Raw genomic sequence first — 19,147 nt, 5'->3', positions numbered from 1 at the left:
CAGCAGGTGGCAATGCCTGACAGCTGCCCAGAGCCAGGGAGACAGGCAAGAAGAATGGGTCTGAAAGCTGATGAGCCCTTCTTACCTGTACTCTGCTGGCATGCCAGGAACACATTATCCCCACTTTCCAGGGGAGGAAATGGAGACCCAAAGAGGTTCGATGGCTTGCCAAGGTGCCAGTAAAGCATGGCAGTTAAGAGCACAGGTTTGAGAATCAGAAATCTGAGTCTCAGTCTTGCCACCTACATCTTCTGCAGGCCTGGGAAGTTGCTTATGCTTCCTGAGCCTCAGTCTTCCCACCTGTGAAATGACCACAGTAAGACTGCTTACAATGCTGAAGAAATAAGAAGGGCACAGCGCATGGCATGCCCCAAGAGCTCAGTAAGTTAAGAAACGTTACTGTTACCGTGGTGGAGCCAGGGCTCAAAGAGAGCGAACTCTCAGCCCAGAACCAGCTGTCACACCTCTGTGTCCCACACCCCTTGCCCCACTGCCACACCAGCAGCCATGTGGAACCTCTAAGGGAAGGTCCCTGGAGTGGGGGGCGGTGGGGCGGGAGGTACAGCCACTCCTGCTCTGACAAAGGGTCATCCCTGCACTCACAGGCACCGGGGGCTGTATGCGGCTGAACTGCCTCACCCAGATAGCTCAGGGCCCTCACACAGGCCCTCTCTTTTCTAGAAATGCCCCCAGATAGATGCCTTTGAGGCCGCCTCAGACAAGGGAATGTGGTATGTGCCATTTCTGCTGGAAAGCCGTCCTGCCTCTCACCGTAGATTCCTAACACTCCCGCGGTAACAAGAAGGCATGGGGTTTCCTGACATGCCAGGAAGCCCAAGGCAGAAACAAAATGCACTCTGTGCTCACATCACTTCTAACAAACAAACCTACGGCAGCCCCTCACACAACTGGAGCAAACTTCATTAGATGGGGTGGACCTCAAATTCAGAGTACCAAAAAACACAGAGAAACAAGGTAAATCGTTCTTGGGCTCAGACAGAGCCACAGTATAAATCATGTGGATATAAACTTAAGGGAGTTTGTTCAAGAGCCATAGGTCTATATGTTTGTATTTCCAAGTAACCATTTCCCCCCACCCTCCGCCCAGCCTCCCCAAAAAGTACATTGGGCTTATAGTCAAAAAGGACTGGCCTTGGGGAGCCTGGGTTGGTTAAGCACCTGACTCTTGATTTCAGCTCAGGTCATGATCTTGCAGTTTGTGAGTTCAAGCCCCAAGCCGGGCTCTGTACTGACAGTGCAGAATCTTCTTGGGATTCTCTCTCTCTCTCTCTCTCTCTCTCTCTGCCCCTCCCCTGCTTGCACACATGTGCTTGGTCTCTCTCTCAGAATAAATAAGCATTAAAAAAAAGAAAGGACTAGCCTCAACTTACTGGCTCTGTGACCAGTTATGTCACTTGTATTATTTGAATCTTGTCTTTCTCTTCTGCAAACTGGGGATCACAAGCCTTGTTGTGCCTCCACCATGACATAAAAAGGACAAATCAGACAAAGGGCTCCCAAACTCACATGTCTCCAGAGGCCAGGCTGGCTACATGAAAGGCTGAAGAACCCAGGTTCAAGCTGAGGTCTTTCTACAGTGGGCAACTGCTACCCAGATCCAGCCACTTTTTGTGATACTGGAACCTGGACCCCGTTGCCAACACTTTTACGGTTTTCCTCATTTTCTAGAAAAGCCAGAAATGAGCATTTTTTTCTTTTAATGTGAAATATCCCAATGTTCACGTGCTGACAACTCTCCGACACTCAAAAATAAAGACACTCATCCATCTATGGGCCAGCACTGGGTGAGCCACATGAAACATATTTCTGGGCTACTTCTGGCCCCAGGCCACCAGTCTGCAATCTGCATTAAAGTATACAGGTAAGGTGTAAAAAACAAAACAGAACAAAACAAAACACGGTGCAAAGGTCAAATGAAGTAATGTAAGAAGTTCTCTGAAGAAGACTGTCATTAAGGTTTACTGTCAATAAACTAACCAGGAATCCTACTACAGACCCTGATGCCCCCAAAACACAAGCACTAACTTTTCACTCGTTAGGTACCAAATTTAGAAACTTACTCCTTCACAAATAGACATGCACACATACACACACATTTTTTAACTGTCAGCAGCTGCCTCTGATCAATGCTCAGGAGGAAACACGCAAAAATAACAGTTTTCAGTCGAGCACATACAATGTGCTTCAGCAGCAGGAAGTAATTGTCGCACACATTCCCCCGCCAGATGTTTCCAACCTGTTCCCTTTAAGAAACCCCCTTCCTGCAGAGGCCCCGCCAGCAGCCTCTGCTTAGCAGCCGGCCTCCCTGAGAAAGCTGACATCTGTAACTCACGGAGAGATTCGTACAAACACACGACCCCAGTTAACTGGGCTCTTGGGAGGCTGCCCGAGGGACGCTCCCGAGAGGCACGTGGGACCTGCTGTAATCATGCCCTGGCACTGACGCCCGGGCATTCAGCTCGCGGAAGAGCTTTCTGGAGCCAACACAACGCATCCAAGAACAGGCTCGCAGGGCCTCTGGCAATAACCTCCCCCTGCAGCCTCCTCATGGCCTGGGGAAGAAGGAAAGGTAGCCTCACCCAAGGTCACGGAGCAGGTAGGTGGCAAGACAGCAGAAGGAAGCCTGGGGCTGGGTGCTCCACCTGAGTGAGACACCTGGGTTGGAATCCGGTTTCCATCCTTCCTAGCTGTGTGACCCTGGATATGTCACTGTACCTCCCTGCACCTCAGCTTTCTCATCTGCAATTCACTTAATCATCACGGTGATACTGTGAAGCAGTGACCATGGTGCTCATTTTAGGATAAGGCTGAGGTCCAGAGTTGGACACAGAGTGAATAAGGGACAGTGGTGGGCCCGGGAATCAGAGGAGCCTGCCCCCAATCCTATGCTCTCTCCAACTCAAGGAAGAGACTCACACGGCCTCCCAAATGTTGCACCTTCCCAGGGAGGCCCTGGCTCAGTACTGCCCTCAACCCCCACCTACAGACACCTCCTCCTTGCCCCCTTGGCAGGAAGGCAGAGCACGTGTCCTGGAAAGGCAACAGATCACAGGTATCAGAGGAAAACAAAACCTCAGGGCCCAGAGAGTCCCTGTGGCCCACGGCAAAGGCATTTTCAAAGTGCACCGCCCGTCCCGGATCCCAACCCTGCACCCCTTGCGTCTGACACAGTGCCACTGATAACAGCCCTCTGTGGGCACTGGTTGGCAGCTTGGGAAACTGCAGATAAACACGCTCCCCAGAAATACAAGTTCAAAGGCAGGTCCCAAAGCGCTCCTGCGGAGATTGGAGTGGGCCCCTGGGGAAAGTCAGGTCTGCCTCCCAGGGATGCTGACAAGTTGGAGATGTGGACAGAAAGGAGAGAGTTCCCCGAAGGATGATCCCTGGCCCACCCCAGACCGGCCCAATCATGCTCCTTGGGCGCGAGCCCTGGTGCCCCGGTGTTAACAGGCTCCCCGGGGATTCTGAAGCACCCAAGAAGAGCCGTTCCTCAAGGCTAAGCCCCTGCACTCCGCCAGCAGTTACCAGGCACCAACCAGATCACTCCTTGCTTGCTGCTTCAGTTGTTTGGCAAATATTTGGGGCAAATTAGAGTGGGCAACCGAGACAGAGGTTAGTTCCTGCCTTCAGGAGACGACAGTCTGGACAGATTAAATAAAAACAATTATTGCACCACATGACACATTTATATAAGGGGCTCTGGGCTCCTGGTAGCAAGAGGACAACCCCAGGCTGCCCCTACAGGAGTGAGGGAGGCTTAGGGGCCAAGTGGCAGGGAAGAAGGGCTAGAGAGGCAAGGGAGCAGTGTGTGTGGAGGCAGAGAGATGTGAAATACCCTGAAAGGTACGGGGAGTGGGCAGCAGAAAGAAGCCCCAGGCCATGCCTTTCTGGAAGTTTCTCCGACCTAAGTGGACAGGTGATAAAATCAATGCTCAGGGGAACTAACACTAGTAGTGAGCAACTCCTGGGGGCTGCAGTGACCAAAAAATACTTCCCAGAGGTGGCAAAAAATACTTCTTAGAAGGACGCAGAGGATCTGGGTTCTCGCCCAGCATAGTAAATGGGAAGGTTCCCCCAATAATTGCTTTGGATTCCAGAGCGTCAGGGAGTGGACTACAAAGAGCAGCTGTGCAAACACACCTTCCTTCCCACCCCCAATCACCAGAGACACTGCGGCCCTGTTCCGCCTCTGAACGCTGCACCATGAGGCCAACCACCTCTCCTCAGACCTCACCTTCCAACAACCACAAAGAGGCCTCCCTCCCTATCTGAGCCACAGGGAAGCTGAGTCCCTACTATGAAGAACTGGGTCCCTGCTACAAGCCAGGCACTTCCCATAAACAGGAGCATAACCACAGTTACTGCGGACTCGTTCTGTACCCAGCCTGTGCTCAGGGCCTTACCCACTGTGACTCATTCAACCATCAATACACATAATACTGTCTCCATTTTACAGACCAAGAAATCCAGGCATGGAGGCCAAGTGACTTGCCCAGGGCTAGGGATCTGAATCAAGCGGCTCCAAAACTAGAGCCCTACACGCTGCCCCCTGATGTCTCGGTCTAGGAGGATGGGGGAGTCGCTCTGCCAACAGGGCTGCGGGGGCGGTTTGGTAAGGGGGCCTCTTCAAGTGACCATGTGGGCTCCACCTCAGCCGCTGAAGAGGGTTCAGTCTCAGCACAATGGTCTTTCCCCTCTGCTCAGACAGCAGGGCTCCCGTAGTAGCCTCGTAGGAGTGGGTGTCAGGGCAGGGTGGGAAACAGGTCCTCTGTCCTGCTCAGGCATTGGATCAGAGACCCACAGGCTCAAACACCAGCCCCACAACCACAGGCTGTGTATCCTCAGGCCACTATGTGCACCTCCGTGAGCCCTGGTTCCCTCATTCATTCCTACCTGTTTATACCTGGGAGTATTTAACAAGACATACAGGTAAAGGGCTTCTTAGTCCAACACCTACCAGAATAAGTGCCAAAGAAATCGTAGCCACTGTGATTGTTATTATTAACCTTATTCTCCCTGTCATCTATACCATCATCATTCTTATTAGTGTCATTTTATGCTGTGGCTTTTTATCACCTGCGCAAACAGAGGAAAATTCAGCATCTGAAGCTCAGAATTCTCTCAAAACCAAAGGGGAAGGAAAACATGGGCCTGCTTTTTTCCCGTCCTTCTCCTATCTACACTCAGCAGAGGGCAGCAAACAGGAACCATCCAAAGATAAGAGAGAGCGAAGAGAGACACATGGAGAGAAAGCTACACACTCATAAATACACACCCACCCACCACAGCAAGCGGAATTGTTTAGCTTCCAAAGTATGAACACTCCGCCTCCTCCAGCTAAGAGGGCCAGGCAGAAAAAAAGAGTCAAAGCTGAAGAGACAGAAGTTCTTTTTCAGCTTGAGAGAAATGTTCAATGAACTGACTTTTAATGTGGGGTGGGGAGTGGGGGGCGCAGCTCTCAGGACGTCTGTGAGGGGAAGGAAGGCGGCAGCAGGACTCACAAGATTAAATAAAGGCAGCTTTCAAACTGCGCTTCATCTCAGCCCTCTACTCCACACCAGCAAGCATTCACATGCGAGGTTCCTCAAGAGGAAACTGAGGCTCAGGGAGTTAATCATCCCAGCTAAGGGGCGGCACAACCGGGACCACTGGGATGCCAGACATCCAGACTGTAGGTCCAGTGATCAGCACTGAGTCCTGGATGGCCAAGAGGTTTGATTGTGGGGACCAAGCCTGATTCCAGCAGTGACTGCCTGGGACACTGTGCCAGTGAGATTCTGGAATGGACACCTGTAGTCCTCATCCCTACACTGCATTTCCCCTCCTCTCCACAAAAGCGCCCGGGCTTTTCTCTGGGAAAAACCTTCCTACAAGGCGGATGGCCCGAGCCTACCCCTGGCTCCTGCGTGGGTTAAGTCAATCAGCATCGCTCATCCTCTTGACAAGTGTGGATGGTTCAGAGAGCTCATCAGATCCGGATTAGGCTGATGATACCTAAGGAGATCTTGCTAGCGCTTCGAGGAAAAAAGTTTCCTCCCTCTTCAGCAGATGCTACCAGAGGAGACAGACTCTCTCCTCCAGGATCTGGGTATGAACATGAGGTCGGGAAGCGCTACAACCACTTTTAGCTACCACAAGGGCTCAGTCTAGGGCAGGAACTTCTAGATGATACCATACCTGAAGCCACTGCAATTACAGGAGCTAATATATTCCCTTACTCATTTCAGCCCATGTAGCGTATTTCATTCTGTTGTTTGCAACTGATAGAGAATCTGAAGTGGCTCTCAAGCTCACGCTAGCTCCGTCTGTCACAGATAGCAGTGATGATGCCACACGTGATGCATCCGTTTAATTTCTCAATTTTCCAGCCGGATCCCTTGGCCACCTTAAGATTTAATTCATTTTACTTGCTTTAACACTATAAAAATTTGAGAAGAAATGTATAAAAATGGAGCTGCAAAAAAGCCAGGTAAGTTCCAGCCAATAATTAGTCAATAAGTACTGGGCTCCAAAACTGGGAGTGATAATCGCGGCTCGTGTGGGAAATAATGGTAGAGAAGAATCAATTATTAGGATGTGGAGGGAAAAAATGTTCGTGGTGAAAGAGAGCAAGAATTTGGAGAAGAACTGGGTTCTGGTCTGTACTCCCCGCTCCTGGGGCTCAGTTTCCATACCTACAAAGCAAGGTGGGCAGACTAGCCGACTTCTGAAGCCCCCCCCTCCTGTTCTGACACATATCGATTGCTCAGCAAACATGTCCTGATCGCCTTCCAAGGGCCCAGCCTTAGGCTGTGTGCTAGAAGAGGATGTAGTTCCTCCTTCAAGATACTTCTGGAAGGGGAGGCCACAATGTACTCGTTGGCCACAGGAACTCAGGCATGCATAGGGTACCTCCTTTCCCCACTGCACTGGGCATGAGGACGGGGGTTCTCTGAGAAGCAAGACTCTTATTTCAGTCTTCCTGGGAGCTCGGATACATAGATGGGATACAGGGAGTCAGTTACACGAAAATACAGAACACACTGCAAATATCATGAGCGGTTACCTGCCACGGGACGCACCACAGACGGCCAGTTTGCCTCAGGGTGTTTTTCAGTGATGAGATCCTGATGCCATCTCTCTCGTGAGACCTGACGGTGGTCACTGTACAATTAGCAAGCTAGATGGTTCCCTTTAAGACGGGCCCTCGCGGGGGCGCCCAGGTGGCTCAGTCGGTTGAGTGCCCGACTTCAGTTCAGGTCATGATTTCGTGGTTCATGAGTTTGAGCCCCCAAGTCAGGCTCTGTGCTGACAGCCTAGAGCCTGGAGCCTGCTTGGGATTCTGTGTCTCCCTCTCTCTGTGCCCCTCCCCTACTCACACTCTGTCTCTCTTTCTCTCAAAAATAAACAAACATTAAAAAAGATAAAAAATAAAACAGGCCTTCGCGTTTTCATTCCCGATTCCATTATTTGTTGTGTCACTGGCACCAACAGATTAAAGGCTGAATTCACATCCTCAGACCACAGCCTGAAAGAAGGCGCTGGAGTATGAACATATCCCCAGGTAAGTAGCGGCTTCACCACAACTCTGGTACGGAGGTCTGTTTTAACATACTTTCACTACCTAGGCCTTTTCAATACATGCTTCCAAACCAACTCACAGAACCCCAGGAAATTAAAGTTAGAAACCTCCTCACGAAGGATCTATTCCCCTGTGTCGCAAATCAGTTTCAACATGCCATTAACTCCACTTGAGTAGCAGTGTCCAGAAACAGGTGGTGTGGACTTAGTGGGACAGAGACTGTTTAGCCATGTCTGCCCTGGCCAGGGGAGGGGAGCACCATTATGATACACATTTCCCTTTCCTCTTCTGAATATAAGCCTTCAGTGCACAGTTGAGAGATCCAAGGCCCAAAGAAGTTAAGCCACTCTCCTGAGGTCACACAGTGAGTTTAGGGGTAGGAGAGAGAGTGAGAACCCAGGCCCCTGTTCCCAGGCCTTCCTCAGCTGGGCTCCTTAGGAGACTATCTACCTAGGATGACAGGAGGAATGCAGGGAGCCAGATTTGCTCAGGTAACTCAACAACCCAGCCCCAGTGGAATCAGGTTTCAGCTGGGCATGCAGACACAGAAGAGATTAATAATATAAAGGGTTCCAGCCCCTCTGCAGAAAATTAAAGAAATCATTCCAAGGCTACATTTCTAGGGTACTTAACTTTCTGATGGGTAAGGCTCTGCCACCAGGAAGACTAAAAAAAGCGAGGGAAAAGGTATTGATTTCTAGATGTTCCGAGAATAAAGTTCAGCTCTGACACAATGAGAAAAACTCTTGATACTTGAAAATTAAAGTCATTGGTATTCTATTATCCTACCAATTTCTATTCCACAGTTGCTATTATCCAATGAAGTCATTTCTCACTTTCAGATTATGGCTCTGAAATGGGGAGGGACTGCATCACGTTCCCTAGCACGAGTGTTTAGTAGCCAGTTCCCAAGTCTGGAATATGAAACAGACGGTAGGATTAAACCAAGATGTTAAACGGTAGGATTAAACAGAGATGTTCAACAGATTGGGGCTACGAATGAGAGGGACCCCTAAATTAAAATGAAGATAGTTTCAAGACTGGCTTTTCTTGCTTGGTTTTACAACTTTCTGAGGACAAAGCTGTCTGACTAGATGAATGTTGAAGTCCTGAAAGCATGATGTGTCCTTTATAAATCAACTGCCCCACCCAGCTCCAGAGGTATGCCTAGGATGAGCTAGCATGACAGTCGTACAGACTTACTTTCCAGCAGATGATAAATGCTCTTAACTTGAAACTCTCTATCCTTCAATCCACTGGAGAAGTCCAAGAGTTAAAGGGCTGCTCAAAAAGTGGGTATGTTAGCCCTCAGACCCACAGGGAATATATTTTGCATTTGGATAAAGTCCTGTCAGCCTTCCCTCCAGGGCCCCTGTGGTTATTTCTACCAGAAAGATCAACGAGGTGTGCTGGGATAATTCTCAACAATTACAAGAGTGACAAGCTGAGCTCAGAACTGGTCAGCCCTGTCGAGAGAAGCCCTGTGTGCTCAAGATGCCAGATTTCCCAGATAGCAGACTAATGGGTTACATCCATGTTCCAGTGCACGGGGATGAGGGATGGAACCCCATCGCTCTGAGAAGTCAGCCTCCTCCCTCAAGGCCAGCTGACATTCAGACAAGGGACTGGGGGCCAAGCCCAGTGCTGTGCATCTGCAGGAGAGTGAAACAAAAAGTGGCTGTGTGGAAATTTGGCAGAGTGTTCCTGAAAGGGAGCAGATGAATGCTGAATCCCACAGCACCTAGCAGAGCTTAACATTGGGGAAACAGCTCCTTTCTGCTACTCCCAGGAAGCAAAGGGAGTTCCTTCAAAGCAAGGATAATCCATCGGTACCCACCTCAATCACCACCACACCCCTTCACCCCTTCTTCCTCCTCTGCGTGATATTCCAGAGCAAAAGAAATAAACAAGAACTAGACCTGCCCAGATGAGCCTATCTGTCCATCTCAGTTAAGGGCTCTGAGCAGTGCCCAGCTGTTGCTCCCCTCTCTCTGCCCAAAAGGCTGCCTTACTCCATCAATTCCCTCTTGCACAAGTGAGTAATTTACTTTGAAAGCTCAGGCCAAACTGGCAGTTAACCTTGACCTTCTCTCTACACATCTGGGTCCATAGAAAATGAAAATCAGGACGTCTCTGGCATCCACGGCAAATGAAATACGAGGGCTTTCTCCAGGCAGAGGCAGAATGTCAGGAGCTATTTTAGAACTGGCTACAGCCATTCCAAAGGAGAGTTAGTGCTCAGGCAGGGCACTCCCCCCTTGACCTGGGGCTGTGTCCAGTGTGGAGCCCCCACAGGAGGGATGCTAAAAGGGACCCCTGCCCTCAGGAAAGAGAAAAGACGTGGCCGTTGTACTCTTCACTGATTCACTGATGCTATCACAATGCTGGAGCTGGACCAATAACTACATTTCACAGATGGAGAAAAGGAGGCTCAGAGAGGGAGCTGAGAGGTGATCAAGGGCACACACAGCAAGTCAATGGTAGAGCTGAGGACAGAAAATGGTAGAGCTGAGGACAGAACCCTGACCTCCTGACCCTGATGCCAGTACAGGGAAGAGAAGAAAGACTTCATGAAGGAAACACCAATATGCACACAGAATTTAAGGGGAAGAGGTCTAATATGGCTGTCAGGGTTTGAACCAGGGTGGTAAAAGAGTTGAGGAGCTTAATTTCCAAACAATAAGAGCTACCAAAGAGATGAAGGAGGCCCTCCAGGATGGTTTGCAACTATTACCAGAGTGACAGGCTGTACTCAAACTGGTCATCCCGGTAGCAAGCAGCCCTCTGTGCTCAAGCAGCCTGATACTAGGAAGAGAAAGAAAAACATCAACCTCAAAAGTCAGTCTCTTCCCTTATCCTGCCAAGGATAAGTCAAGTTGGACAGTGATGGACAAATTATCCACCAAATTATGGGGCCAAGGAAATCCTGTAAGGAAACCTGAAATGTCCCACTGTGTGAAACGGTTCAAGCATGCAAACACTCACTGGCATGTATCTACCCGGGAGCTGGGGAGGTAGGAGAGCTCTGATAGAGCTTCTGCTATCAGTCTATATGTACGTGTGACACAACAGACACGCACGTGGGGGAGTTCAGCGGAAGCAAGAACAATTAAGGTCTTAGTCTTGTGGTGCAAGAAACAACACACCTAGTCAGATTGGACAAGTTCAAGAGGGATCATGGGCACTCCGAGAAGGGACAGGGAAGGCACCTGATGTTCCAACCTCAGGGCACCCAGGCACAAACACTTCTGGGAATTTGGGGGAATCCATCCACCAGAATCCCTGCTTCTGGACTCTTGAGAAGGTCAAAGGCAGCAGGCCCCTCAAGAATCAGGAGTCTCCCCACCCCCCCTGCCCCGCACAGTGCATCCTCCAACAAATCCACAGATCTGGGAAAGAGGGAGGGCGAAAAGGGCGGAGGGTACACAAATGGGGAGAAGAGGGAGACCTGGTGTCCCACTGAGCAGGGAACACAGAGATCAGCAGGTGAGGGGAAAAAGCAGAAAAGACCTGGACGCTAAACAGAAGGACTGGCAGCTCCTGAAGAAGAAGTCATCCTGGGATACAGGGGTACAGACAGGACCTTCCAAAAGCAAGAGCTGCTGAAAGAGGTAAGGGGATACCAGACATGAAAGGAAAGGAGAATGGTAACCTACAGTAAGAAACACACCTTCAGACTGAGCAACAGGAGTCTCAGTCTCTAGTTCTGGTTCTGTCTCCGACTCACGTGGGGTCCCTGGACAAGTTCCTGTCTTTCTCTGGGCCTCAATTTTCCCAATCCCCAAAATGGGAAGAACAGAACAGTCTCCGGCGCTGACACGGAGAAGGCAGAAAGGCAAAGGTGGAGGAAGGAAGCGAAGGCTACAAGTGAATACGAGGAGAGAGGGTTCCCACCCCCACAGCAACTGGGGGACTCACCAGTCCGGCCGCCGGGACCACCGCCGCCCCCGATCCTCCGGGGGTGCCGTCGGGCTGCCGCTCACGGTACAGCGCCCAGAGCCCCACGTTGGGCAGAAGGACCAGGGCCGCCAGCACCAGCGCCACCGCCTGCAGAAGCCGCTTCTCCTTCCGCCTCATCGGGGCCGGTCAGCCCCGCCGCGCCCCGCCGGCCCGGCCGCGCGGCCCCCGGCTCCGCGCGTCCGCCCGTCCGCCCGGCGGCGGCAGCAGCTCGGCGAGGAGAAGCTGCCGCGGCGCCGGCCCCGCTCCAACTCCGCGGCACTTCCGCCGCTCGCCGGCCGGGGAGCCAGCCTCTACCACCGCCCCGCCGCCGCAGGGGGGGGTGTCGCCGCCGCCGCTGCCCCCGAGCCCGCCCAGCCGCGCGCTCAGCACCGCCCCTCTCCTGCTCGGCCGCCGAACGCTGTGCGCCGCGGGCCCCGACCTTCTCGCGACTTTTTCCGATCCGTCCGGGAGCGGCGGAACCCCCGGGACCGAGCGCTTCCCCCTCTCGGGCTGCAATGGTGCGGCCCGCTCCTTGGCGGCTGCCCCGCCCGCGGCAGCTTTGCGAAAGTCGGGGAGTTGGCGAGTTGGGCGCTAACTGGTGCGGGCTGGGCGAAGGTGCGTGTTCGCGCGCTGGGACGCGCGGGAGACCTCCCGCAAGCTGTGCCCGCAAGCTCTGCCCCGAGAATTTACGAGCTCCCTGGGGGGGATGCGAACGGTGCTGGAGCCCTGCGGGACGCTCCGGGCTGTGACTGCCCACCCCCCTACCTCCGCTCCGAGGACCAACTTTGTCCCGGGGACTCAGTAGTCCTAGGCGTGAAATGGAGCCGCAGCTGTGCTCGGCGCGCGCGGATCCGCGGCCGGGCCCTAGTTTTCCTCCTCTCCGAGTTCCGGCGTTAGTTGTGAACGCCCTCTGTGAACTGTGGAGGGCTGCGCCCGCCTGCCACCCGTCTGCTGTCCCTGCAGAGCGGCGGGAGAGGGAGACCAACCTCCATGGAGTTGGAATGCCCGCCGGTCCCACGAATACTTCTGGTTGCTTAGCTCACGGAGCCCTTTCTCGAAAACTCTTGTCGGTTTCTATCTCCCGCGCAGCTACTCAGCTAACCATTAGTGAATGCCTACTGTGTGCCAGACACTATGCCGGGCACCGTTATGAAATGAAAACAGACTCAAGCTCTGTGGTCTGGGAGCTGAAACAGTAAACGCACAATCGCATTAGGCGGGGGAGTGTGCCCATAACCATGATGAGGGCTCTGAGGAAGTCGGCCGCCTGGGCGCTGGGAAGGGCTGCGGAGCTGGCTCTGACGGTGATGCCTGTGGCTCCTCTGTGCTCTCCACTTAATTGCTTCCTCTCTGACGTCGAGGGATGAAGCGCCTCTCCCTCCCTTCCTCTTTGCCGGCCCCGCCTGCGCCCTCTTGATTCTTCGGGTCTCCAGCCCAACCGCTGACTTCCATGCCTAGACATCTCCAGCCTTGGACCACCGACCTCCCATTGCTTCCAGCTCCAGGCTGAGCGATGGGGATTCAGTTGTCTGAAATCATAGCTTGGCTCTGGACATCTGCTACAAAACCTTCAAAACCCCCATCACTAAGGCTCCAGCGTTAATCCTTCTTGCCGAGACCTGCTGGGGCTGATCAAACATTATTATGTCCTCTGCCCTGCCATGTTGCTGTTTTCCTTTATGGGCTGTTGACGGTGAAGTTCCTTCCACCCTGACAGCTCGGAACCTGCTTGGGATTCTGTCTCTTCCTCTCTCTGCCCCTCCCCTACTCGCTGTTTTTAATATTTTAATGTTTATTTATGGGGTTAGGGAGTTCAGCACAGAGCCTGACACCGGGCTCGAACTCATGAAGGGTGAGATCATGACCTGAGCCAAAGTTGGAGGCTTAACCGCCTGAGCCACCCAGGTGCCCCTATGTTGGTGGAATTCTTGTCCATGTCTAGTTGAACTGCTGCGTCCTCCATGAATTCCTCCAAATCTCAGAGGGCTGCAGTCTTTCTCTGAACTTCTGTCACAGTAATGCTTACCTTTTATTAAGGGCTTACTCTGTGCCAGGCATCATGTTAAACCCCCGACACACATTACCTCTTTTAATGCTCACAGTTAGCTACCCTGTGAAAAAGTGCTTTTCTTACCCTCCTTTGCAAATGAGACTCCTTAAAGAAAGCGGAAACCAGAATGAGGCTGTTTTAACAAAGGTTAGATAGCATCACCCCTCTGTTCAGATCCCACCAGTGGTTTCCCATCTCCTACTGGACTCCTACAAGAAGCTACAAGATCCCCAAGGCTGTAGATAAATAGCCCTCACCTTTTCTTTCTTCATTGTGTCCAGCCCTTTTGCCTTCTTGCTGTTCGTTAGAGCACACGAGGTCCTTCCTTGCCTCCTGGCCTTTGCCACTTGCCACTTGCTGTTACCTCTGCCTAGAAGGTCCACTCTTCTCTCCCTAGATCTTAGCTCTATACCTTAAAAAATGTTTTTTGGGGAAGCACCTGGGTGACTCAGTCAGTTAAGAGTCCGACTCTTGATCTCAGCTTAGGTCATTCATTATCTCATGGTTTGTGGGTTTGAGCCCCACTATGGGCTCTGTGCTGACAGCTCGGAACCTGCTTGGGACTCTGTCTCTTCCTCTCTCTGCCCCTCCCCTGCTCACTCTCTATGTCTCTCTCAAAATAAATAAACTTAAAAAAATGTTTTTAAAATTATTTTAGTGGTAAAATATACATAATATAAAACTTACCATTTTAACCGTTCAATGACATTAAGTACATTCACATTGTTGTACAATTATCGCTATCCATCTCCAGAACTTTTTCACCATCTCAGACTGAAACTCTGTACCCATTAAACACTAACACCCCATTTCCCTTCCTCTCGACCCCTGGTAACAACCACCATTCTACTTTCTGTCTTTATGAGTTTAACTACATACTTCATACAAGTGGAATCATGCAATAGTTGTACTTTTGCGTTTGGCTTCTTTCACTTAGCATAATGTTTTCGATGTCCATCCATGTTGTTGCATGTATCAGAATTCCATTGCTTTTAGTGTGGCGAACTAATCTTTGACAAAGCAGGAAAGAATATCCAATGGAAAAAAAGACAGACTCTTTAACAAATGGTGCTGGGAGAACTGGACAGCAACATGCAGAAGGATGAAACTAGACCACTTTCTTACACCATTCACAAAAATAAACTCAAAATGGATAAAGGACCTGAATGTGAGACAGGAAACCATCAAAACCCTAGAGGAGAAAGCAGGAAGAAACCTCTCTGACCTCAGCCGCAGCAATTTCTTACTTGACACATCTCCAAAGGCAAGGGAATTAAAAGCAAAAATGAACTATTGGGACCTCATGAAGATAAAAAGCTTCTGCACTGCAAAGGAAACAATCAAGAAAACTAAAAGGCAGCCAACAGAATGGGAAAAGATATTTGCAAATGACATATTGGACAAAGGGCTAGTATCCAAAATCTACAAAGAACTCACCAAACTCCACACCCGAAAAACAAATAATCAGTGAAGAAATGGGCAGAAAACATGAATAGACACTTTTCCAAAGAAGACATCCAGATGGCCAACAGGCACATGAAAAGATGCTCAACGTCACTCCTCATCAGGGAAATACAAATCAAAACCACACTCAGATACCACCTTATGCCAGAGTGGCTAAAATGAACATCAGGAGACTACAGATGCTGGTGAGGATGTGGAGAAACAGGAACCCTCTTGCACTATTGGTGGGAATGCAAACTGGTGCAGCCGCTCTGGAAAACAGTGTGGAGATTCCTCAGAAAATTAAAAATAGATCTACCCAATGAGCCAGCAATAGCACTGCTAGGAATTTACCCAAGGGATACAGGAGTGCTGATGCATAGGGGCACTTGTACCCCAATGTTTATAGCAGCACTCTCAACAATAGTCAAATTATGGAAAGAGCCTAAGTGTCCATCAACTGATGAATGGATAAAGAAATTGTGGTTTATATACACAATGGAATACTACATGGCAATGAGAAAGAATGAAATCTGGCCTTTTGTAGCAACATGGATGGAACTGGAGAGTGTTATCTAAGTGAAATAAGTCATACAGAGAAAGACAGATACCATATGTTTTCACTCCTATGTGGATCCTGAGAAACTTAACAGAAGACCATGGGGGAGGGGAAGAAAAAAAAAAGGTTAGAGAGGGAGGGAGCCAAAAAACATAAGAGACTCTTAAAAACTGAGAACAAACTGAGGGTTGATGAGGGTGGGAGGGCGGGGAGGGTGGGTGATGGGTATTGAGGAGGGCACCTGTTGGGATGAGCACTGGGTGTTGTATGGAAACCAATTTGACAATAAATTTCATAGTAAAAAAAGAATTCCATTGCTTTTGAAGATATAGTGATATTCCATAGTATGTATATACCACACTTTGTCTATCCATTCACCCACGGATGGAAGTTTGGATTATTTCCACCTTTTGGCTATCCTTAACAATGCTGCTATGAACAACCCTATGTTTTTTATACTGCAGTTGATAACACAGTATTTATGTAATTGAATTTCCATGTCTCTGACAGAAGTGGAAGTTCCTGAGTTGATAATGTTGCAAAATTCTTTTATGTGCTTTCTCAGCAGAAGCACAATGCTAGAAACAGAGTAGCAAGAGTGATCCTTTTACAAACATGAGGCTCACTTTGCTCCTGGGAACTTGCCTGGGACTTCCCATTTGTTAGAATAATCTCTGAGAATCCTTAACACAGTCCATGAGGCCCTACCTGATCTGACCCGATTTCCAGACTTCATTCTCTCTCCTTCCCTTCCAGTCACACTGGTCTTCTCATTGTATTCCTCAAATGCACCAAGTTGATGATGGCCTCTGGGCTTTTGCAAATTTGCTGTGCTGTTGTCTAGAAATCTCTTCCTCTAAACCTTTGCTTGGTTCTCTCAGGAACCAGACCAAATGTTCTGCCTTGGAGAAAGCCTCCCTGACCAGCTGATCTAAAATATCAAAGAGCACCCCATGTCTATTTGCTTTATTTTTCTTTAGAACAGGTATCATTTTTGGTTTCCTCCTGTAGAATATGAGCTCCAACCAAAGAGGAACTTTATATATATAGACATAGATAGATATAGATATAGAGATATAGATATAGATATAGATATAGATATAGATATAGATATAGATAGATGATATAGATATAGATAGATATAGAGTTGTCCTTTACAGTATGTCCTGCCTCTGCTAGCACATACTTCTCCTTTGGGGGGAATCAGGAAACTGGTACTCCTTCCAAGCAGAGGTATCTACAAAAAGAGTAGCCCCCCTTCCTTGAGCCAAAGCAGCAGGAGCTGAGCCAGGGCACATGGATTTCAGCTCACACTCCTGCTCAGAGCAGACAAAACTAAGCTGTTCCCAGGCCTGGAACACAATAGGTGCTCAATAATTACAGGATGAGTGAAGTATAGCAGCTGAGGTCATGTACTGGAAAATCTTCAGTGTCTCTCCTCCCCACCCCTTCTTCCAGCTCCCTAGAGGAGTCTGTACAAAATTGGATTTGAGCTTTTTCTTGTGTCTTACTGAGTGACTTCTTGATCAAAGCTGCACGCCAGCTCGGTCAGCCTTCAATGGAAACTCTAACCCATGAACCCAGCTTTAATCCCAGGCTTCTTTGATCACCCTCTACAACGCAGGATGCTGAGGGGAGCTCCTGGGGCTTTATCCCACTCACTAAGATGATACCATTTGAGACATGTGGGCAGCCTATTACCTCTGGCTGTTTTTCTGGGAAATCTGATCTGGTCACTGAATAAAACTGAACAAGATATGTTACTCTCAGACTGACTTATCCTAGGCCCATTATGGGCATTAAATGAGATAATGTGCATAATGGGCTTACTCCAGATGCTGGTGTGATGAAACTAGTAACTGACTGAAATAAAAGTCCAGCACCACTAGGAACACTGAGGAGGGATGAACAGGATTTCAGCTGCAGGGCAGGAATCTTCACCAGTGGCCTGGGGCCTCTGCAATCTCATCTCCTATCACTCTTCTGTCACTCACTCCAAATCAGCCACACCCACCTCCTTCCCGGTTCTGACCCTACTCCACTCAATCCAGCCCCAAGGCCTTTGAATTAGCCCCTGTCTCTGCAGGAACGCTGATTCCTTGATCTTCCTCCGTTGTTCCACCCTCTCATCCTTCAGATCTTAGGTTAAAGTCACTTCCTCACAGAGACCCTCCCTGCCCACCCACCTGAAATACTGTTACAATGGTTTACATCTTGTTATGTGTTCTTCATAGTGCATACCCCTCTTAGCCACAATCTTATTTATTTGCTTATTTACTTGTTTATAATTGAGTTCTTCTGGATAGAATGTCAGTTGCATGGAACAGAGATCTTGTCTGCTCATTCCCTGCTATATCCCCCACTACTGCAACAACATACCTGACACACAGAAAGGATTTAATATCAACATTTGATGAACGGTCTCTCCTCTCTTCCCCCATCTTCTCATCTTTTCTTTCCTTCCTTCCTTCCTTCCTTCCTTCCTTCCTTCCTTCCTTCCTTCCTTTTCTCCTCCTTCTTCTCCTTCTCCTTCCCCTCCTCCTCCTCCTCCTTCTTCTTCTTCATTTTGTTTATTTGTTTTGAGAGAGAGAGAGCATGCATGCATGAGCATGAGCAGGGGAGGGGTAGAGAGAGAGGGAGAGAGAAAACCCCAAGCAGGCTCAGCACTGTCAGTGCGGAGCCTGATGTGGGGCTCCATCTCATGAACTGTATGAACCAAAATCAAGACTCTGACGCTTAACCACCTGAGCCACCCTGGCGTCCCTTTTCTTTTTTTACAATGAGCTGCTTGTTCTCTTGTTTACTTTTCTGTTTTCCATCCTGTCATCAGTCACAGGCAGATCTTTCGGGGTCCCCTGAGACATACTTCAGCAAGAATGGTCAACCAGAAGAGAAATGATAGAGGCGGGCCCTCATCCTTCCTGTTGAAGATAATGAAAACCTTTTTTACTAGACGTCTTCACCTTGGCTTTCTTAGGGTCCTTTGTTGCTGACCCCATTTCTCCACGGTTATCCCCTCAGGCCGGTCTGGTCTAGGCCTGAGCTGAGGGGGTGTGAAAATGGAACAGAACGGCAAGCCAGGGGATGTTGGTCTGCAACTCAGTGTACCTCAAATACTCTTTAACCTTGGCCACATCCTTTAGATGTTCTGAGTCTCAATTTCCTCATCTGAAGTGGGGATAACTATGACTCTTTAATGATACAATTTCCAAGCTGGCAGGACAGAAATCTGCTTGCCCCTAAGCAAAACCTAAGAAGCTCTGGGTGTTGGACTTCTGTGCCTTCTTGGTCTTTCTCTCCTTGGAGATCATCAAGATCAGCATGTTCTTGAAGCAGCCTGCCTACCTTTCTTTATGGACTAAGCTCCCCATTCGTGTAACTTCTTAGCAATGTCACAACGTTTATGGCTCCTGGGTGATTGTCCTCCACTAGACTGTAAGCCCCTTGAGGACAGGGGCTTACATCATGCATAGATGTTGTTTGTTGGTTGGTTGGTTGGTTTTGCTCCCCAGGATACTCTCATTGTCTAGTATAGTACCTGGCCCAAACAGGTTCTCAGCAAACACTTGGGAAA

The 19,147-nt window shown here is 49.6% G+C and overlaps 1 protein-coding gene across 3 annotated transcripts in view; it reads right to left on the bottom strand.

Annotated features, from left to right (window-relative positions):
- Positions 1-11,794, bottom strand: part of GALNT10 (polypeptide N-acetylgalactosaminyltransferase 10) — a 223,090-nt gene extending 211,296 nt beyond the window's left edge. Inside the window, exon 1 of one of the 3 annotated variants that reach the window (XM_058720956.1) lies at positions 11,501-11,794. In XM_058720956.1, the coding sequence (XP_058576939.1) occupies positions 11,501-11,659 (159 nt within the window). In that variant the 5' untranslated portion in view covers positions 11,660-11,794. The remainder of the gene's footprint in view (positions 1-11,500) is intronic. The other 2 variants (XM_058720982.1, XM_058720988.1) reach the window with 2 other exon arrangements.
- Positions 11,795-19,147: the final 7,353 nt, after the last annotated feature.

Source organism: Neofelis nebulosa, chromosome 1 (assembly GCF_028018385.1).
Source record: "Neofelis nebulosa isolate mNeoNeb1 chromosome 1, mNeoNeb1.pri, whole genome shotgun sequence".
Lineage (NCBI taxonomy): Eukaryota > Metazoa > Chordata > Mammalia > Carnivora > Felidae > Neofelis > Neofelis nebulosa.
This window is presented reverse-complemented; position numbering and strand designations above follow the sequence as displayed.